Here is a 23835-nt window from a genome sequence, read left to right as displayed (position 1 = left end):
TATCATTAAGAGCTCTATCTAAATCTCTCTTGAAAGCAGCCAGAGAATTGGCCTCCACAACCTTCCTTCTGAGGCAGAGACTTCCACAGCTTCACAACTCTGAGTGAAATAGTTTTTCCTCATCTACATTCTAAATGGCCTACCCCTTATCTTAAACTGTGACCCCTGGTTCGGGACACCCCCAACATCGGGAACATGTTTCCTGCCTCTAATGTCCAATCCCTTAATAATCTTATGTTTCAATAACATCGCCTCTCATCCTTCTAAATTCCAGAGTATACAAGCAGAAGAATTAACCTAGAAGAAACTTAAAGAATTGAGCTTTCATGTATCAATGCTCTTTAACCTTGACAGGAATATAAACACATACAGAAGGTGCAAGAGGGAGCTCGCACTGGTAGGTTGATAGATAAACAAAAACCATGAAATCCTCTAGAAATTTTACTTGTTAGAAATTGCAAGGATTATTCATTCAACCAATGGCCATACTTCCATTCTTACAATGAAACAAAAATTAGGTACTCACGTGTAAAAGGATCATCAATCAAAAGAGCCTCTTCTGCCTCTGAAAGTGAAATATTCTCAGGTTATGGAGAAGAATCTGAAAGTTTGCAGCATTGGACTCAAATTCTTATATTATAGTAATGTACAGTGACAACTGTTTAAACTAAAAAAGTGCTGAAGGAAGGATATCACTGATACAAGGTATCTCAGGTCATTTCCATCAATCGGAAGAGGTGTTGCATAAAAGACCATAGCTGGAAAGTTAATCAATGCTGGAGAGGATGAAAGAGATTAGAGGGATAGGCCATCAATGACCATGAAGAAATGTGGCAGGGACAGAATGTTTATACTCAATGTACTGGAGGACGAGGAGTCAACGCAAGTCAATGAGCAAATATGTCTTGGGAGAATTGAAGGAAGAGAGGCAGTGGAGTTTCCTGTAGTTAATTGAGGTATCGGTGTGTGGAGCGCAACAAGGGAGAAGTGGATATGGTAGGACAAAACAATTGAATAACAAAAGAACAGATGTTATGCTAGGTAGCGAAAGCTGTGTGTTAATCTTCCTAATTTCCAGTTCAAGACCTTTTGACTCATTTATAAAAGTCACATAAAAAATTCATAACAAGTAGTCTATTAATAAATACAATGCTTGGGTTAAGAGTAAAGTTCATATTATCAACTTGATTCCCGGATGCATGAAAGAGGTAGCCTGGAGACAACGAGATTAAGAAAAGTCACCATGCCAACTGCATACTAGTTTATACAAGTTGAATTACATAGATGCAGCTCAAGAACAATGGAAGAAAACAGCAAGGAAAATAAAAGACAATTAACCATGGACACAATCAGGTACAGCAGAAAGCAAGAAAGTGAACATAATACTTTGAGAGAGCTTGGAAATGTCAAAAGATTAGATTTGGGCTGATGGTCAAAGTGAACAAAAAGGATTAAATTAGATTTTCTGTAGTGAGCCAAGACAGAGTTGTTTTAAAAGGAAAGGTGTTTGCTGTACTCAAATAATTCTCCCTTTCAGCTGAAGTGTTATGATACTTGTAGGATCTAAACTAGTGGTCCGATGCCAACCGTGATTTAAAAAAAATAAAAATCCTTTTTACTGATGAAGTCAGGGTTTGGTTTTTGTGCCACAGCTACTCAACAACTTAGCTGAAGCCAAGATAGCTCATTTTGTATTCTCCACATCATGGTACACAGCATCATACAAATAACATAATTTCCCAATAATTTAACAATTTAGAATGTTATAGAATATATAGAGAGTCAAGCTCATCAAAATTATTAGAGATATAAATTGCATAAATATCCAAATGTAAAAGGAACATGCAGTATAAAGAGATCTCACGGTTTCTATTTCTTATACCTTGAATAATGCAGAACTGGTTATTAATGGGGATCACAGTCTGGCAACCGGTTGTTCCAGCATTTGCTTCCGGAATTGTAGAGATGCATAAACTGTAATAACAACATTCACCACTAAATAAACCATTTAATAATTCCAATTATAAGAGAAAACAAACATACAGCATCATAAAACAAGTTTTTAATCTGCAATACCAGAATATCTATTGATCGCCCTCTTAAATGCATTCATTACCATTTTCTACAAACATAAAATGAAAAAGTAAAATATTGTAAAACATACGGTCAATTATTTAACGATAGAGATGTATAGATAGGGACCTGTTCTCATCATTTCAAAGATGGCAAGGAAAAGATCTTTGATTTAGACTCTTGGCAGAAAAACATTATTTAACTATTTATTAATAACTACAACTAGTTTATAGGAGAAAACAAATGGACTGTTTGTTGATGAAGATGATGCTATATCATCTTACAATCACTTATAGAAATTGACCACAGCAGGACTCTGGCATTAGTAGACTTCATTTATTTACTTTGAAAATCACCAAAGTGTTCTGGCATATAAATGCCATTGATAACCACTAAAACTCAATGTTCGCACTCTGGGTCAAGACAGTTTTATTCATAACTGATCGCTGAGCAGCTGTTGTGGAACAATTTCTCAAAAAAGTTAGATTTGAAATAAATCCAGAACTTCACCCAATGCAAAAGGAGAAATGCAAGAGGAATTGTAGAACAGTCATTTAGGTGGATAGGATGTAGTTAATGTATCTGTCTGTCAGACCAAGTTTAATATTAAGATTTAAAATATACGCGAGTACCAAGTTGCAACTAAAGATTAATTTTCAGGGTATTGACGAGTATTAAAGTACCAACGGGTGAATAGAGTCTACACATTGTTTCTTAGATGATATATATTTACTATTTGATTTGAAACTATTTAAGGTTTCTGAACTAGCATAATAAATCTGCAGCCTAAATAATTATGAAAATAGCAGCATAGGCTAATTACATAATGAAACTATCTTGAGTTTTCTATTTTGGAATGACATGGAAAACCTTTCAGAAGAAATAGTTTAAACAGAACTACAAATAGAAAAACATCTAATATAATTGCAAGTCAGGTGGGAAATTCAACTATTAAGCAAAGCGATCAATGCACCAGCCCTGCAGACTGGCGCTCTAACCTGAAACCTCAGTTGGAAGTGCTCTTGCATCGTCTTGCATTGAGAAATAGTTTTCATTCATCTTCTGCTCCACTGAAACATATTCAGCCTGCAGTCCATTAGAATACTGAAGAGTAAATTATTCTCATGTGATAGAACCAGATTGGCCATAGATGACCTATAACTTTGTTTGCTGCAAATAGAGGTCTAATATTGTTTGCCATTTCCAAATATATTTATCAGTGGAGTTTAAATTTCTTGAAACGGAGCCATTCTTCACAGTACAGTAACATTTATAATATCTTGATAATGTATCACAAAATAAATTGGCATTACACTTCAGCAATTTGGTTTTTATATTGTGATATCCAAGCGCACTCAAAATTATTATAGATATTCCTTATCGATAAGATTAAATTGTACAATAAAAAAATGGAACAATGATCTTCAAGCAATTCATGTTCAAAGGAGAGTGTCTTGAGAGCATATACCCAAATGGAAGAGAATAGAGTGCTTTCCCATACCAATTACATTGAACATACAATTGCTGCATGTTAGATCGGTTGTGAAGCTTTGCATACAAGTAATTCAATAATATGATAGATACGTTTCTAAGAATTATAGAAAATTGTGTTATAGAAACATTTACACCAATGGCAGAAAGAGGCTTCAGGGCTAGAGATTTCAAACTCACAAGCATAAAGTTATGTATCTGCACTATTGTCAAAAACAAGTCTTTTCAATAGCTATAAATGTATTATTGCAAGTTAAATATACTAAAGGCTGCATTTTACACTGTTTAACAAGTGTCAGAGGAGATTGCTTGCAAATTTCAATAGCCGTAACCAAATTGCAGCTTATGAAACAATGGTTTCCAATCGTTGTGGGGAAGTTACGTGGAAACATTGACAGTTTTTTTGTATGTCAATTTTCAAAGCAACTTTTAGGTGATTCTCCAATTCCTTAAGGAAATTATGGTATAACCAATTCAGCCCTCTTAATGCAGAGAGCCTTCCTAAATTCGCTCCTCACATTGCATCCAATTAGCGTCACAGAAACACACAGTAGCAGAATTACCAATTGACTTTGTTCGCTTCTAGTGATGGTGGACAAAGCTTTACAAATTGTTGTTGGAATCAAACCCATACACAGGAGTAACAACTCATAGTTTTATTGTAACCCAAGCGGAGGAAACATTACATGCTATCATCTCCGTAGTCAGCATCTAGTCTTGTGTGAGACAGCGTCAGGCAGCTTACATAGTCTAGGTAGGGATGAAGATCCGGACTGGATCACATGTGGAATGTGCAGCATGCATAATAAGTGAGGTGATCTAATATGGTAATCTACAGAAAATGTAAACTGGCAACCAGCAATTTTGTTTCTTCTGTGCTATTTGTCAAAATTGACTTGAATCAGCGACTTTTGCTTCTTAAAGCACCAATTCCAGTTTGTCCCAAACCTGGGACAAAGGGAATCAAATGACCTCCATAGTTATAGTCATCGGTATTTGTCAACACATCAAGCTTGTCAAATTGAATAACTACTAAGGACAAGGGTATCAGGAAATAATTAGAAATATGTCTTGTTTATATAATGAACAGAAAAAAATGGATGGAAGAGCTTATTAAGATGTCTTTTCCCTTATTTTGTACTGTCAAGGAGAATGATACCACTTTAAAGATGTGCCGACTTTGAAGAGGGTGCAGATTAGGTTCACCACGACGTTTCCTGGATTAAAGAGTATTAGCTATCAACAGAGAATGGACAAATTTGGATAGTTTTCTCTAGAGCATCAGAGACTGAGGGGGGACTCGATAGAAAGTAGCATAAAATTATGAGAGGCATGGATAGCCTAGCCAGTCTATTTCCCCAGGGTTGAAATGTTAAATAGTAGAAGTCATAGATTTAAAACGAGAGAGGGAAGGTTTAAAGGAGAGTATAGAAGGATAATTTTTGTTTTTACAGCGAGTGGTGGCTGCCTGGAAAGTTTTGCCAGGGGAGGTGGCGAAAACAGATACATCAGCAATGTTTGAATGGCACATGAACAGGCAGGCAATGGAAGGATGTTGACCGAGTGCAGATGGGTCGGATTAGTTTAGATTGGCATCATGGTCAGTACAAACAACATGGGCTACTTCAACCATTTTTGACAAACACTATTTTTTGTTTTATTAACTACTCCTGTGTTCCTAAATACAACCAAATTAAAGCTCAAAGTAAGCAATGTGGATGATACTTAAAGAAAAGACGAGGATAAAATGTAGCTACCAGTAAAGTCAGCATTTCAATGTAAAGTTGTTTTGTAACATTATTTGGCCCCAATCAAATAGTGAACATCCAATTGGAGAGCATCAATTTTCACTGCAAAACTTTTTTTTGAGCTACAGAAATTGTTAGAAACAATTTCAACCTTGAAATGTTTACAACCAACAGCATGGATTGCCATTGACCTATTTGTAATTTACCTATCACCTTCCAGGATTATCATAGATATTTGAGGCGGAGGAGAAAGCCATTTGCCCCACAACATCCATACTGGTTAAATAAGTTATCTGTTCATTTTGAATATCAGCATTCCCAATCTCTCACCATTTTTTACTTTTTGTGCCAAAGTGGATAACTTATTTTTCACATTATATTGCATTTATCATGTTCCAGATCATTAACTCAGCATGTCTACATTGCCATGATGCCTCTTTACATCCTGCCCCTATGAAGTCTTACATCATCAGCAAATGTGAAAACTCGATACTTGATCCCCTCACTCAACTATTGTCATAGATCACTAGCCGCTAGGGCCCAAGCATTGATCCCTGCTCCAATTATCTTAAATCTATGCCCCCAAAGGAAATAAAGGCCGCTTCGATCCGCCTGACCTAAACAAAGCATTTATTTATTGTTTTAAACTCCCCTCGGTCTCCTTTCTGCAGGAAATCGCCAATACTTATTCTTAGAAGACCTCCCTGGCAATATTCTTACAATTTTCGTGAAAACCCCTTTTTTGTAAGCACTGACCAGAAGTGTATTCCGTATTCTTTAAATTACACTGTATTTCCATTATGATCTCATTCCAAGTCTAAGCTTAAAGGGAACACGGCCTAATACCCAAATGCATTACTATCTCTAGATTGAGCCTTATTTATCATTTACATTACAAGACTATGATTTTATTACTTTCTTTCTTATTATCATCCAGCAACTTGTTTCATTTCAGATTTCTCATATCTGCAGTATTTTGATTTGGAACTCTTAAATTTAAGCATGTCAATTGTCTATTGCATGAAAATTAATGATTGATAATGTTGAAGTACAATACTTAACAGATTACCTCTAAAGAGATTTGATTCATTTGCTAATCAGCAGAATGAAATGATTATGCAAAATTTATGATTAAAACACTAACGTTTATCCAAGTAGGAGATACAACAAAGCCTACAAAATATCTAAGTTTGGTTGAATATTTCTTTTTCACCAAGTTAACTATGGAGATAAAGAAATAACATTTAACTCGCATGAAAAAAGTCACTATACCTTACCCATGGAGTCGGTGGGTTAATGTTAGAAATCTTTACTAGGTTTCCTCAGAAAGGCAGACTTAGCAGCCACCAACCCAAGCTGGGAAAGTCACTTGTTGCCAGAGAATCCAGATGCTTGAATGAAATGTAACAAGGCAATTGTCTGTACCTTGCAACTATGACAAGCAGACAGAAGGGGCCAGAAAGTTCTAGATCCTGCAGAAAAAGACAGGGAGGGGTGGGAAGAGAGAAAGAGTGAGAGACAGGTGAAAGAGAAAATCAGAAAAAAAAGAATTGCAGTTTAGTGTGGAACCACAAACCAGAATAATTGGAAAAATAATTGCGTGAACAATGTGATTTGTGATGTGTTACTAGGGGGTTACAGTGGTGGTCATCTGCCATCTTAATATAATCATAAAAACGTAAAGCACAGAAACAGAATTTTGGTCCAACTCATTCACGTCGACTGTGATGCAAATCTGCACTAATTTCATTTGCCTACAAGAAGCTCATGTTCCAAAATGCCTTTCCTATCAAAGTACCTATCCAAATAACTTTTAAACATTGTACTTGTATCGGTCGGTCTCCACCACTTCCTCCGAGGGCAAAAAAAGTTTTAAAAACGGGCAGGTCTTACAACAGGACTTTTGTCAAAAAACAAATGCAACTAGTCAGAATACAAACCTGAAAGAAAAACATTTACTTGTATTTTTTTCCTAAAAATATTTTGATATTCGTCAATCTTATTCATGTATAAAAACTCTTTTAGAACTTTAATAGTAAATAAATGGGATAAAGTATGTTGACAATATGTTGAAGTGGAGGATGAATGGGGAGAACAATGTCATTCTGAAATTTGGTATTGGGGCATGGTGTTGCTCAATGGGAAAGTGAGGTAGACATCATCATCAACTGGAGAGGAGCAAGGAAGATGCTAGCACCAGGAATCTTTGGACAAGAGATTAAATTGAACCATATTTATCTTCTGATAAGCACTGAAGATCAAGAGAATTGTCAGGGGCAACATTTATCCCTCAATAAATATCAGTTAAAATAAATTCTGAATTAAGAAAAATATTAAAGGTAGCCACAAAATTATGAAAATATCACAAACTAGTTAATGTTTTCACGGAATTAAATCTATCATGCTTTTCTGTTTGGCCTTTGTGAGACTCGAGCCCACTAATGTGGTTATCATTTAAAAGCTCTCAGGCAATTTGGGATGGGCAATGATTGATGGTAATTTCCACATGCTGTTAAATAATAAAACAATATAGGTTATTTGACAGCTGTTTTTTCCTTTGTTATAACAGTTTAAAACACTTTCATCGGTCGAGTAGTATTAATGGTGGGGCTCGGGAAGTTGCTATAAATTTCATTTTTTCAACATTTCTGGGGCTTCTTTCACTAATGATGTCAAACAAAGGTTCAATTGGCTATTCTTGCCATACAAAGGTTCCTTTGGCACAACTGCCTCAACATAGTACAAATGCTTTGTGAAACAAAGATCATAAAATGTACAGTTCCCCCTCTTGTTTCAGAAAGCAAACATTTTCCACAGCATATAGAATAAAAGGGTACACATGTTTAATCCCTTGTTCTATAAATTTCATGCATTTAGGTACATCATGCTTCATACTACTGAAGTTATACAATTATAAATGAATATAAAATCAGATTCCAGTCATGATAGCCATGTTTTTTACTTTTACACAATAAACTTACCAGGCCACTGAAAATGCTGGATCACTTCTTTTGAAACAAGATCTTATCAAGGCATTTACAATTATGACATTGTTAGATATAGAGAGAATATTATTGAGGAGCATAACTAAAGGCCATTTATATAGGACAGTCACCAAGAAATCCAACAGGAAACTCAGAGGAAACCTCCTTACCCAGAGAGGTGAGAATATGAAACATGCTATCAATGAGAGTGGTTAAAACAAATCCTGAAGACACCTTTAAGGAGAGGCTAAAGAAGTTATGAAGGAGAAGGGAAGAGAGGATTCAATTGATAGATTCAAATGAGGAAGGATTAGAGAAGGCTTGAATGGAGCATACATACCAGCATAGGCTAGCTGAACCCAATGTGCCATATATCTTATGCAACTCTACATTTGAAACACAAAATAGTTAACACTAAGTATCTTAATTTAAAAGGCGTGTCCAATCATGGTCAATCCCAGGACAATGTAGCTCATGTTCTACTGCCTTCTCAAAAGTCCATCACCAGAATCTTTCCTCTATATATACTGTCTTTCATGGATAACCAACAGATGAAAGAAGATGTTTCATCTCAGGAAGATCCAATTAAACACTGATAAAGTTCATGGAATGCAGGTTGAAAACTATGCTTTATTTGCCGCTTTGCCAAATGTTCCTTTATTTCAACTATTTATAGCATATTCCTGGCCATCAGGATCCATGAGGAATGGGAAAGGGGTGCTGGTGGTAAGAGAATTCATGAAACAAACATTTTTGCACATCACTCTTACATTTTGTGCAAAAATCTTTAAATTGATTGCCGAACTTTATTTAATAAATTTGCTCTTTTAATAATAATTTACACTGCAATTCTACATTTTAAGGCTAAACAGTATTACAGAAAATACAGTCTGCATTTATGGCACTTTTCAACATTTGCTTTCAGAGTTCAGGACGATCTGTTAAGCTTTGCACATTGGAATATAATGTTGTAAATTATTGAGGAACCTATGTTAAATTCTTTTATAAGAACATTATGATTTTCACTCTTTTCTAGTTTTTTTATATTTCCATTTTCTGTTTCAACATTAGAACACGTTTCTGCTTTGCACTTCTGCCTTGAGTATTCTTACCAACATTGTGCATAGGTGGTAAAAATGCAACAGTTGCTGGAACACAACTGGAACCAATCGCCACATGTAAACACATGCGACAGACTAACAGTGCACTGCTGTGTCAAAGGCTAATGGGAACCAGCAAATGAACAAAATTGCATCGGACGCCAGCTTACCAAATTCAAATTTAAGATTCTGAAAATGTTAAATAAAAACAGTTTACTATCTTAGAAACTGTGTCCAGCTGCATGACAATTCCAGATGCACAAATACCTGCTTACCATATTAAGCAATGCATTTTTCTACAAATGCTCAAAATATGTAGTTCGTTAACCCTGGTGAACGAACTGCACATTTTGAGCATTTGCAGAAAATGCATATACACATATTTAGAACCCACACATTTTTCTATTCTAATATGCAACATCCAGGACTTGAATGAAATAGGGAACATTGCATCTAACTCACAGGACCCATAAAATCTAGAAATACAGGAACAGTTGAGGGACAACTTCATGCCAGTAACAATTGAAGTGTATAGATGTGTTACCACTAAGTCACCTACCCCTCTTCCTACCGAATCTATAACCTCTGAAGAATGAGGATTACATCAAGCATGTTAGCTGCCTCCTGCTTTGCCCGGTTCCTGTCATATTAAGAATGCATTATTTTCCTCTTGAGCTAGAATTATTGCAGCACAAATTTCTACAAAATCAAAACATTGCCACTGGCAAAAATAGTCATATTTTTAACACTAATACCTAAACATGTGAACCTGAATATTAAAATTACATCCTAAATATCCATTATCAATCAGAGGTCTGAACTAATGATAGAGGCATGAATGTGAATCCCACCATTTCACCTGTGGAATTTAAATTGAATGAATTAAATAAGAATTTAAAAAGCCAGTCTCGATAATAATTGTGAAATCACTAGGTAAATTTTTAAATGTCATCTCGTTCACTGATGTCCTTCTTAATCTCATCTGTTTTATAGACCCACCAATATGACAGACTCATAATCATCTCCTCGAAATAGGGATAATTAGGGTTAGACAATAAGTAGACAAGAGGCAGAAACCGTTGGTATCTGGAACAATAAAATTGTAAGAGAAACTCAGCGGGTTGAGCAGCAACTGTGGAGGCAAAGGGAATAGTCGACATTTCAAACTACAAAACTGTATTTTTATGTACAATACTTATCAGCATTGCCAGCAATGTCCAGACCATTTAAGCAAAATCGCAAATAAAATGGATCTGAAAATTCAAACCATGTTCAAGTTAAGCAGGGTTGAATACAGCAGCTAAACATAAATCAGCTTTTAAAGAGAAGTGAAGTGAAAAGGAAAAATAATCAAGATTTTATCTTTCTACTATAATGAATGTTCACATGAATGTTCAAAGCTTAATCATCGTTTCTCATTGATCAGAAAAAAGAATTAATTCCTCAGTCCAAATTCTCAGCCATAATTCCCGGTATTTAAAGTATCATTGTTGCCCGTGTCCTCAGAGGTGCTGTGGGGATTCCAAGGTAGGTTGTGGGAGGGGCCACAGCGCACAGAGTTGGAGCGCTGGCCGAGTGGGACCAGGGTCGGTGTTGGCTCCTGGATGCCCTACAGCAGCCGGGAGGTGATGTGGCTCTGAATACTCTATAGCAGCAGAGCACATTGACAGCATTGCCAGACCAGGCTGGCCTCTGCAACAACAACCCACCTAGACTATGGCCTTTAAGACCATATATATATATAATATATATATATATATAATATATATATATATATGACACTATAGATTTAAGAATTTCAAGCTAGAAGGGTACAAGATGACGTCAGAAACATGCCAATTCTTTGCATACTGCCTCAGTAAAACCTACTATTCTTACACTTCCAATGTTGCACTCTTGTACACGACTCTACTTATGTATAGTATTATTTTTACTAAATTGTATGCAAAACAAGGAATATCACTGTATCTGGGTACATATCACAATAAGGTACCATTGAACCAACAAACTATTTTCTTCAAGTATAATGGACAAAATCATACTTGACTTACAAGTGGCTGCAAAAATAGAGTGGATTCCATAAAACATTTGCATCACTAATTTCCTTCAAGAGGAGGAAATGTGCTATCCTGAGTTCACATGCAACTCCAATGTGTCAACTTTAAATTGATTTCTGAAATGGCTTAGCAAAGGGCTCGCAGTTGCATCATAACAACTGCATTGAACGGATAATAGCTTCAATTTTTGCCCAATTACTTTTGAGATATCACATATCAAATGCCTTCTGAAAATACGCATAGGACATCCACTGGATCCTTTTTATTCAGATCATATTGATAGATGGGTGGCACGGTGGTGCGGCAGGCAGTGTTGTTACCTCACAACTCTTGCAACCCAGGTTTCACCTCGGATGTGTGACATTTGCGTGTTGTCCCTGGGACCATGTGGCTTTTCCCCGAATGCTCCGGTTTCCTTCCACATTCCACAGAAGTTGGCAGTTATTAGGTAAATGTAAATTAGCTTGCAAAAATTGTTGACCGGAGAATTGAGGAAGGAAATGACAAAACCACAATGACCGTGCCTAATTAATGCGAATTCTTCTAAATGCCCATCAAATTAGCCTTCAATAGTAGCCTCTGTGGCTTCCTACATTTTAATCTCCCTCCTTTTTCAACTAGTTACATTTGCTTTTTTTCAATCTAATGGAACCTTCCACAAATCAAGATAATTTTAGAAAATTCAAACCAACATATTAACCATCACACTAGACTTACATTTAAAATACTAGACTTGAACACATTCTTCTCTCCTTCCAGGATAGCTTTCACTACGAGATCATTAATTAATTCCATCTCTGCACAAACCAGGTCTTGTAAGGCCTACGGTGTGTTTGGCTCAAGAACTCAATGTTTTATCAGGACCCAGGTACATTACACCACAACTTCAACCAATAGTTCTCTTAATCACCTCCTTTTTCCAAATTCCTATTTTATATCTACATCTGCGATGTCATTTGTATTCTCTGCAGTGAAGATTAATGTAAAAATACATGCTTCACTCATCTAGCATCCCATTATTTTTCAATATTAATTTACTAAACATGTTGAAGGACCAATGCTGAAATTCGTTATTTAAAAAATATCTTTAGAGACTCTTACCATCTGTTTTTACATTTGTCTAACTTTGTCGTACTCAATTTTCCTTCCCTTTAAATTTTTAGTCGTGATTTTTCTGTTAATACTCTGTACAATCTTTCTGAACAGCCACCCTGCCTTGTTGTATTTAGACTGAGCAGACAGTCTCAGAGGGACTCACATTTTACTTCTCAAAACTCCCACTGTTATTACAGTAAAGTTTCCCATTGTAATTATTTTATATCTCATTGGTGCACGACTACTCAGTGTATTCTGAAGGATTCCCTTAAATGTCAGCCTTGCATCATCAATCCTTTAATCTTACTTGTCAGATTACTTCAAGTAGTTCTATTTTAATGCTTTCATACTCAGCAACAGGTTTGAAAAATATTAGACACAATTCAATTCTTTTCTTCCTCCAAAGCAGCTTTCGCTGCGTTTCCATAATGTGGTCATTAATTAATCCTAACAAACTGCACAATACCAGGTCTCTTAAATCCTGTTACATTCTTGGCTTGCGAACTTGCCATTCTAAGAAAATTCCCAAAGCACTACAAATTCCTCATCTAGGCAATCTTTGCCTATACTATGTTAAAAACAAAACTTTCTTGCTATGATACATTGATGAGGAACTCAACTGAGACTTCCTAACTTAATTTGAGAAATGGCTCAGGTCATGAAAAATACTCCTCAGAATCTCGGCAAAAATACACCACAAATCAGCTTCATTCTATTTTCAATATTTTATTGCTGTCTCCTGAAATATCATGGCAGGCAGAAGCCACTTTGTGTTACATAGCTACTAATTAATGCCGGTCGGCCCATAACAGCTTTATTATAATCACTTCATACAAGTTAGTTGATTGGAGGACAGCAGTTTATAATCTTTACAATGAACTCTTTGCATATTCTAGGTAACATTTTAACATAATTTAAGAAATTAGTACTTGAAAACAGAATGGAAAAATACCCAAAACTTATATTAGAAATTTAAAATGAGATTGAAATAAAAGACACTTATCTAGAGTTGGGAAATTAAATGATACTCAATAATGTACATCAACATCAGTGCAACTATTACAGCAAGATCAAATCTTCCCTTCAATGTTTTCAATTGAGTGCAAAACCAAGATGAAAAAAAAATGTCCATTTTGGGAGATCTGAAGTAATCTACTATTTCTAATAATTTGTAATCCAAAGCAATCCAGGTGGTTATTCCACAATTTAAATGCAAATTGCAGAGTTTTAAAATATTTTTAAGTTCCTTTGTTTGTTTTTAGTAAACTACTGTAACATCAGTAACAGTGCACACATTAAACTATCTAAAAAACACAAAATACTTGAAATGCACCTTGGCAGCCTAGTCCAGACATTGTGATGGTCTCGTTCACTCTGCACCAATACCCAATCCTCTTCTAGTGGCACCTTCTTGTGGCGTGCAGCGTAGGTTCACTAGGTTGATTCCCGGAATGGCGGGACTGTCGTATGTTGAAAGGCTGGAGCAATTAGGCTTGTATACACTGGAATTTAGAAGGATGAGGGGGGATCTTATTGAAACGTATAAGATAATTAGGGGATTGGACACATTAGAGGCAGGAAACATGTTCCCAATGTTGGGGGAGTCCAGAACAAGGGGCCACAGTTTAAGAATAAGGGGTAGGCCATTTAGAACAGAGATGAGGAATAACTTTTTCAGTCAGAGAGTGGTGAAGGTGTGGAATTCTCTGCCTCAGAAGGCAGTGGAGGCCAGTTCGTTGGATGCTTTCAAGAGAGAGCTGGATAGAGCTCTTAAGGATAGCGGAGTGAGGGGGTATGGGGAGAAGGCAGGAACGGGGTACTGATTGAGAGTGATCAGCCATGATCGCATTGAATGGCGGTGCTGGCACGAAGGGCTGAATGGCCTACTCCTGCACCTATTGTCTATTGTCAACCACAAGATACAATAATATATAGAAGAGTGCAGCACATCCCATCCCATCGACACCATGATGCCAATCTAACTAACCCATCCGAGGCTCCAGAAAAATATAGTCCACGTTTGTCCAATCTCTCCTTCTAGTTAACACTCTCCAGTCCAGGCAACATCCTGATGAAACTCCTTTGCAGCATCTCCAAAGCCTCTACGTCCTTTCCACCATATGGTGGCCACACCTGCATACAAAACTCCAAATGTGGCCTAATTAAAGTTTTATTCAGTTGTAATGCAACTTGCGGACTTTTATCCTCTATGTCCTGATTGATGAAAGCAAGCATGTCATACACTTTCTTTACCACCCCATCCACTTACATTGCCACTTTCAGGAGGCTGCCAATTTGCACCTCAAGATCACTCTGTACATCACAATACTTTGTCCCTTCCAGTCATTCAGGGACACTTTCAGGTATAGCAGTGATTTTCTTTTTCTCCATCTCATTGAGTTTTTGAGTTTGATGCTCATCATACAATCCCTTCTAATACAGATCGCATAACTGTTTTGCAAAACATCTCTATTCATATACAACGGTGATCCCGAGCTTCCACCTGCCTTGAACTGTCCATCCCACAGTGATTTGCATCATTGTGCTCCTACATTATTCCAACAAATCTCAACATGACCTTGTGAAATAGTATTGCCTTGTCTAACAGGTTATAATATCTCATCTAACGCAGATGAAGACAGATTAAGTAAATCGGCAAAGATGTGATATATGAAGTGAAATATGAACATCTTTAATTGTCCATTTTGGGAGGAAGAATGAAAAAAGCACATTATCCAGATGGGAAGTGATTACAGAACTCTGAGATGTGTGTATGTGAGCCTTAGTGCATGTTTCACAAAGTGCTCATTTTCAAGTACAGCAAGCAATTAGGAAAGCTAGTAGAATACTTGCATTTATTGCTAGGGGAACTGCAATCAAAAGACAGAAGGTTGTGCATTTATATAGGGAATCAATAAAACCACATCTGGAGTACTTGGTAAAGCAAGGATCCCTTCATTTAAGCATAAATGTTGATGTGTTTGAAGCAATTCAGAGGAGGTTTGGTAGACTCGTGTCTGAAATGGGAGAGAAGCTTGTATAGGCTAGGTTTGTATCTACCTGAATTTGGACAGGCAAGGTGAAATTTTCCCCCAGGTTGGGAGCCTTTGGAATTCTCTTCCTCCGAGGATGGTGGAAATAGAATCTACAAATATTTTAGACATGTCTACTTGATAAACAATGGGACAAAAAACAGCTGCAGGTGGTCAGGAATGTGGAGTTAAGATTAAAATCAGATCAGCCATGACTTTTGTAAATGGCGGAGCAGGCTTGAGGGGCCACACAGTGGCTTACTCCTGCTCTAAATTTCTACATCATAGCCGTCACAATTCAACAATGAATTCTTCAGGTAATCATCCAATCTACAATCAAATTTCATTCAGTCATTCAGACACACCCACCTTCACACATACCTAACCCCTGTCTCCAAATACACCTCTCCTTTTGTATATTCAATTTAATTTGTTCCTTCATTTAGGCTTTCCTACCAGAAATTGTACCCTTCAATCTCTCGGTCTCTAATATTTTATTTTAATTCTTGCTGCAATTGAGGAATTGTTTTATTTCTAACTTTTACCATTTTCAAAGAAAGATATAAACTGGAAACATCAACTCTGTTTCTCTTCACAGATCTCCATTTCCTGTTTTTATTTTGGATTGCCACCACTTGCTGTATGTTGTCCTGCATTAAATATAGCTAATCTTAACTTTTTTCCTTACAGCAAGGTCAATTATTATTTGAAAATCATTTTCATTGAACTGGAACAAACAGAAAAAACTATTGGCCAAATTACTTAATGGTCATCGTTAGCCTTCAATTTTCATACTGCAACTAAAAGAACAGCTCAAGTGTTGATTAATTTGTAAAATGTAATTAGTTTTCAATGTTTTAAAAGTAAATTAAAGAAACAAACCATAATGAATTACATTAGTACTGTAACAATCTGAAGAAAGCATGTTGCAAAAAGTAACCATAAATAACATGACTGAATTTTATCTCGGTATTTGGAGAGAAAAACAAACCAGGCATTAGTCATTAGTAACAATCTTACAAAACACTGTCGATTCTGAAGGGAAGCAAATGTAAGACAGAAGAGGGGTAAAAAAATAGACCGATATGCTATTTAACCTGATTGTTGAGAAAAGTTGCAATCCTTTAATAAGGATGGTAATAGAGCATTAAATAAAAAAATATCACACTACATATTTGAGCAAAGCCAACTTGGTTTCTCGAAGGTAAGACTGCATTTAATAAATTTCATAGATTTTCTACAGATGTAAATAACAAGGAAGTTGAAGGCTAAATAAGTGAATATGGTATATGTGGATTTTCAAAGGGCAATTGATAAAGGTATTATGCAAACGATTGCCATGTACAATTAGAGCTTAATAATATAGGCCAGCGTGAACATTAGTATAGTCAGAGGATTAGCTAAAAGACAAAAAGCTGGAAAGATTGATGGCCTGTTGTGCTTTTGCCATTGGCATCAACCCTGCTTCCTCTTCCATTTACAATCTAAATGAATGATTTACATGAAAAGTATGTAATGCATCCAAGTTAATTGATGATAAAACTAAATGGAAAACCAAATTGAAAGTAATGCACAGAGTTTGTGAAATGATATAGATAGTTAAGCGAATGAACAAGTATCCAACGAACAAAATGAGGGAAAAATCTGAGATTATACACTTTGAATAGCAATTTAAATGGTTTGCAACTATCAAATGTTGGTGAATGAATGGATTTTGTTCTGTGGTTCATTAGAAAAGGAAGTATGCAGGTGAGCATTTAATATGTCAAATATTATATTAGCCTCTATTATGAGGGAGGGTTAATGCAATACAAACGTAGCCAAGATCTAATTGACAAGACCTAATGTGGGACACAGTGATGTTTGGTTCTCTTGCTTGGAGAATATGCTTGATTTGTACTCACCACATTAATACCAAGGTGATGAGAGCTATTCTACGAAAAGACTAAATTTGACCAATGCCTACTGGAAATAAGAAGAATAAGATGTGGAATGTTTAGCCATTCTGGATTGTACGGTGATATGACTGCACTGAGGTTTCTAATACATTAATGTCAAAACCAAGTCTCCACTGCACCTCCCACAAGATTAGGACATTCTTTGTTGAATGTGAAGTCTAGAATTGGACACAATACCACTGTTCCTTCACATCCAAATCCTGGAACTCCTCATTGAACAGCATTGTGGAGTGCCAGCAAGGTGGCTCACCACATTTAGGGATAATTAGGGCAGGGAAATAAATGCTGGCTTTGCCAGCACTATCCATGTCCCTAAAGATGAATAATACATTTATGAGAAAATGGTGTTACAATTAGGCTAACAATAAAGCCCAGCATTTGTTAATATAAAGTACAATTTGTTTTTACGCAACTTTATTACTGTTAAACCAAAATTTCATTTTTCCTTTTGCTTGTTAGTATTTGACCATAATGGAAGAATTATGTGATGGTTGATTTCAGAAAAATTATGTTCAAGATTAGTACTGGTCACAAAATCATATGGAATTTTTTAATTGGTAAATTTTAAAAGTGATCATTCTGAAGCAGATGGGAATTCTTATTCCAATATACGCTGTAGTAGAAATCCTTAAATCACTAACATTCTATTGGCTACATTGTGTGTTATAAAACCATTATTATTTAAAAATAATTACTTTCAATGGACAAAATGTTAGGTATGACTAAAAGAAAATAAGTGCAATACAAAATGTAACACATAACTGCAGATAGACAACTGTTGAGGCAATTGTTTTGTGGCATACAATCAGTTAAAATTTTCATCTCATGCGAGCAGCTATAATCAGTCAAATTTCCTCCTGAGGCAGCCTTTGGTCTATCATGGGATATGGAAAGTGCCCAATGCCTCCTGTTGGGGGTAGTCTGTTACACTTTGGTGACTTTCCAACAATACAAATGCAAGTAGAATCCAGTCTACCTGATCAGAATGCTTGAAGAGAGACCAATGTCACATCCTTTGCTTGAAAGGAATTAAAATAGGAAATTCAGTGACAATAGGATTCAAACACTAACTCCAAATGTTAAACTCACTGTTGAAAATACATTTCTCTTTATAATCACATCTCAGCAGGAGATGCTTCTGTCCAAACAAAACAAATGTCAATGTTTCAGCAAACACACAAAAACAAATAAAAGCACACAATACTTACTTATAGTCACCATGGTTTTCATTGAGGTACAAAACTATTGGCACTTTCTGTCCATCTTTTAATGCAGAGCCTTTGACAGCTTTTCAAATTGTTAAGGAACAAAATGACAAAGGTAAAGGTAAACATAAACATTGACATAATTGTTTGTAACTGGGGAACAATCCTTGATTAACAGCCTTTTGAATGAAGGGTTCACCTGTTTATAATTGCACTTCCCCATCAATCGCACCAGCAAATACCCGAAGACTACAATGGCTGTTCTTTTTAGTTACCGAAGTCTATTTTAAATGTTCTCTTTAGATTTTTAAACATCTCCATAGTTTCCATCACCTGCAATGATGGAAATTATACTCTTCATACCCAAGTCCAAATTATTGATATATTAAAGCAGTGGTGCAAGTCCTCCCCAGCTAATCCAACTTCAGTACAACCCACACATACATTAGGGAGATTGGCTTTCAAGTTAAACAGACATTATTTGCAACAAATCCACACTAGCTTTTCTAATCAATCCACACTTGTCCAAGTAACTGTTAATTCCATCCCAATTACTGTTTCTAGAACTTTCCCCACCAATGTTAAACTGGCTGGTGTGGTTACTAGATTTATTCCAACAAGTTTGCCCATGTGATATTTTATCAATTTTCAAGTTCTCAAAGACACCATACAAGATTATATAGATGTTTGGAATATCACAGTCATCACTTCTACAATTTTGCCCCTTATTCTCAAAACAAACTTGGATATTCCCACTTGATCAATGACGAAGTGCTGTTTGCCTTTCCAGTACATCCTCTATCGATTTCTTATCTCAATTAAAAGGAGACTGGCAATGGATACAGAATCACTAACAATATAGTTGTAACTTTAAAGCAACTTTATCATATATTAAGCAGTGAAAGTATATCTGATAATGGCATAGACAGCAATACTAATTTGTGCGATCATGAAAATTGTAACAGGACAAAAAGAAAAAGTGCACAGTGGTCTCTGATTGGATCTTTAGTTTGTAGTCTAACTTTATGCAGACTTTAAAGGGTATGTAAGGTGTGAAAGGAACATAAGACTTTAGCTAACCATATTTAGTGTGTGTATGCAGCCCTGGTCACCTCATTACAAGAAGGATGTGGAGGTTTTAGAGAAGGTGCAGAAGTGGTTTGCCACAATGTGTCTGGATCAGGGGGTTACAGAAAGATTATGGGGAGAAGTAAAAGTATAAAAAATGAGAGGCATAGATAGAATCTTTTCCTCAGGGTGGCAATGCCAAGGATTACTGAGTTTAGCTTTGGCATGAGTGGCAAAGATTAAAGAAGATATGCTGGGCAGGTTTCTCTCCCACAGAGGGTGGTGGGTGCCTAGAACGCACTGCCAGGGATGGATGTTGAGGCAGATGCAATAGTGCTGGTTAAGAGGTTTTCAAAAAGGCATAGGGATATGCGGGGAATGGATCATGTGCAGGTTAGTTCATTTTAGCAGCATGCTCAGCACAGACATTGTGGACCAAAGGGCCCATTCCAGCTGCTCTTTTCTATGATCTATGGTAGAAATCAAGCTAAAGACTCACCAGGTAGACACAAAATGATGGAGTAACTCAGCAGGTCAGGAAGCATCTCGGGAGAGAAGGAATGGGTGACGTCACCCATTCCTTCTCTCCCAAGATGCTGCCTGATCCGCTGAGTTACGCCAGCATTTTGTGTCTACCTTCAATTTAAACCAGCACCTGCAGTTTTTTTCCCCTACATTATTTGTAAATTGAATCTGGAGACTATGAACACTACTGTCTGTTCAAGCTTATATCAGGTATCGTTTGACCAGTGTAGGAGATCAAAGGCATCCGAAGATCTGTGAGAGTGAGAGTGGGATAGAGAATTAAAGTGACAGATGACGATTTTGCTTTGCGCACTAAGCTGAGGTGCTCGGCAATGTAGTCACCCAAATAATTTCTTCAATATTGGGGAGATTATTTTAAGAGGACCGAAGGTAATACAATGAATTGGTAGTAGTGCAAATGACTTGCTGCTCCACCTGCAAGGACTGTTTGGGTCCTTGGACAATGGGAAAAGAAAGAGGTAAAAGGGTAGGTTACATCTCTCGTGTCTGCACAGGAAATGGTTGTTAGACGTGAAGATTAAATCAAGTAGTAGAAGTAATGGTCTCTTTGCAATGCTCAAGGAAGTGGGAAAGGGAAGATGTTCCTTCTGGTGCAATCCCAATGGAGGTGGCAGAATTTATGAACAGTTTGATGCTTATGATACACATATTCCTAGTAAAAGTAGATGTTGAAAACAAGGAGAATTCTATTATTGTTCCTTGGGAACTATTGCAGGGGGAAGCGGACAGATTGACAGATTCTTGATTAGTAATGATTAGTGAAAGTGTCAGGGGTTATGGGGAGAAGGCAGGAGAATGGGGTTGAGAGAGAAAGATAGATCAGCCATGATTGAATGGGCGGAGTAGACTTGATTGGCCAAAAGGCCTAATTCTGCTCCTCGAATTTATGAACGTATGAAGCCATTGCTAAGGAAAACTGCAGACATTTTAAAAAGCATTGGTGTGGAAAGTTTCATTAGAGCAGATATGATGGAGGTGGAGAAACTAGAAGAAAGGAATAGGTTCCTTACAAAAAGCAGAGGAACTTTTCTATGGCTTCCCAAAGAACTATAAGCAACACCTGTAATGGTAGATAGGCACAAGGTTTTGGAGTAACCAAGTGGGCCAGGCAGCATCTCTGAAGAAAAAGGATGGGTGATGTTTGTGTTGTGGTGTAGGACATCAGACGAGTTCAAATGTATGTTGGAAGGTACTGGTCAAAGGGGGAGAAAATAGACAAGTTTGGAAGAATTGATTCTTCGGACAAGACAAGGCTGAAAAAATGTGTCTACCATTGTAATGGCAGAGTACTCCTGTTCTTGTGCATATGCTTATGTCTAATGTAAGTTTGGGAGTCAATACTTTCTCTTCCATTTGACCCATTGAGTATTTTCAAACATTTGTGTTTCAGATTTCAAACATCTGCTTGATTTGCTCCATCTGCATTTAATACAACAGGGAAGTTTTTTGACTTTCAAATAACTTTGCAGCATTTAAGGACATGTGGTAAAGAGCAGCTATAACACTGCACAATCAAAACCAAAACAAACAAAACGTCTACAAAAAAAGTTCAAACACCCAAGAAACAATGGGATATCATAATGCGATCTACTGATTATGTAACCACTTTCAATGACACTGCTAGCTCCAGTTTACTGACTTACAGTTCCTTCTGTGATTTTATGCCTCAAATAACGATGCTGCTTATAATTTTATGGGAGATGCACAAATGTGCAAAAGTTGTGAAATACATGGTAGCTACATAACAACTTATTTGCACCTTCAGTAATTGAAAATATTTTTGCTTTTGAGCGCAAAAATGTTGTTTCAAAAGCATTTAATACATTTCCAATATTTTAATTTGTAAAATGGAATGGTTTCAAAGCCTGAAACCATTTAAAATATTCAGTTTACCCCTGTAAGAACTGTATAACAAAATCTTAATTATCAGAATTATTTAGAAATATTTGATCTGAACATTTTGACAAAATTACATTAAGATGGAATGCATAAACTCCTGACCTAGATTTCTTATCAATATCTCCAACAGCAAGCAGTAAATAAGCATTCCAGTTCATTTTATGTATCACTGAACAAATGCACCGTGTGATATTCCATGTACCCATTCATGTTCTGCTCTAAGGTGACACAGTATTTAGACGAGTATAATCGGTCTCAACACTTTTGTTATTGTGGAAAGGGCGGAAAAAGAACGCGAAGGGAATCCCAATGATGTTTCCTTTCCACTGCATCCAAATATACATGCTAACATCAAGCGAAAACACGTTCTAACTGATGCCCACTACAGGCCAATGGGCTATTTACTTTGGGACGCATAGAGAATTGTCATCTGGTCCTGCATCGGAGCTGATCTACCCCTTGTGCACAAATAAATAATTGTGACAGGAGTGGAATCCCGCACATTTGTTTTGTACATAGTATGCAAATTCACATTGATGTACACAACACAAATTGGTTATCGAGATCGAGCTATGTTTAGAAATCGAGCTAGGAAATATCTGTTTCATCTTGGGCAGATTGCTACATGCATGTTATTACAATCAACACAAGTTAATCAACATCAAGTTAATTAACATCAACTCCCTGAAAAGGGCAGACTCCAACTGAAATAAAACACCCGTTTATAATAAATGTTTTTTACATAATCTGCAAGCTTAGCACTCCCTGTAATAACAAGCTTGCAATAAGTCGGTTCAGCAAATCTAGATGTTGCTTAAACAAGCAGAGAACAAAAAAAAAGACCAAGAGCGACAAGAAGGGACCGTCTCGGCACGTCTCACAAGGCGGGGAGTGGGGGCAAGTGTAGGTCTAGGGCCTGTTCGGGGCTCCGCGCAGTCGAGCGGCAGGAGATCCCTGGCTGGGCCGGGTCGGACTTTAGCCAGCGGACTAACCGGCCCATCCCGGCTCTGCCCCGGGTGTGCTGCTGTGCTGTGATCCTCGGTTGCCAGGTCAGGATCCCAGCCCCATCCTACACCCGCTTGTCAGTTTGCTTCCTCCCTCCGGGTTAAAAGGATATTATCGTAGACTTCTCCTCGATGCCCTTCGCGATCTCAGCCGTATTGTCCATGCTGGCGACAGCGCGAACCACTGCTGAACTCCTACTACCTCTGTTACTGTGTACAACGGAGCGCCCTACCTTCACCTCGGCGCCATCACTCCGCTCGGCCCGACGTCATCGAGGTCGCCCCGCCCACCGCAGCGTAACGTAACGAGCATTGCCCCGCCCCCGGCAACGTCGCGTCGCCTCTTTGCGGAACCCCGCCCCTTTGACGGCAACGCAGCCCCGCTCCGGCCACATAGCTCCGCCCATTTGTAGATGAGGCTCTCACTAGGGTCTCTTCTACATCTACGTCTGAAGAAGGGTCTCGACCCGAAACGTCACCCATTCCTTCTCTCCCGAGATGCTGCCTGACCTGCTGAGTTACTCCAGCATTTTGTGAATAAATCTCTTCTACATCCCGCAGCTCCGCTCTTGCTC

The 23835-nt window shown here is 37.3% G+C and overlaps 1 protein-coding gene across 4 annotated transcripts in view; it reads right to left on the bottom strand.

The window, feature by feature from the left end:
* ocrl (OCRL inositol polyphosphate-5-phosphatase) overlaps nucleotides 1–23538 on the bottom strand; it is a 59920-nt gene extending 36382 nt beyond the window's left edge. For all 4 annotated transcript variants that reach the window (XM_078412414.1, XM_078412411.1, XM_078412413.1 and 1 more), the window contains exons 1-4: nucleotides 23375–23538; nucleotides 18747–18827; nucleotides 1883–1974; nucleotides 527–565 (exon numbers count right to left, since the gene is read on the bottom strand). In XM_078412414.1, coding sequence (XP_078268540.1) covers nucleotides 527–565; nucleotides 1883–1974; nucleotides 18747–18827; nucleotides 23375–23424 — 262 coding nt within the window. In that variant the 5' untranslated portion in view covers nucleotides 23425–23538. The remainder of the gene's footprint in view (nucleotides 1–526; nucleotides 566–1882; nucleotides 1975–18746; nucleotides 18828–23374) is intronic.
* Between the last annotated feature and the right edge of the window lie 297 nt (nucleotides 23539–23835).

Source organism: Rhinoraja longicauda, chromosome 15 (genome assembly GCF_053455715.1).
Source record: "Rhinoraja longicauda isolate Sanriku21f chromosome 15, sRhiLon1.1, whole genome shotgun sequence".
NCBI lineage: Eukaryota > Metazoa > Chordata > Chondrichthyes > Rajiformes > Arhynchobatidae > Rhinoraja > Rhinoraja longicauda.
This window is presented reverse-complemented; position numbering and strand designations above follow the sequence as displayed.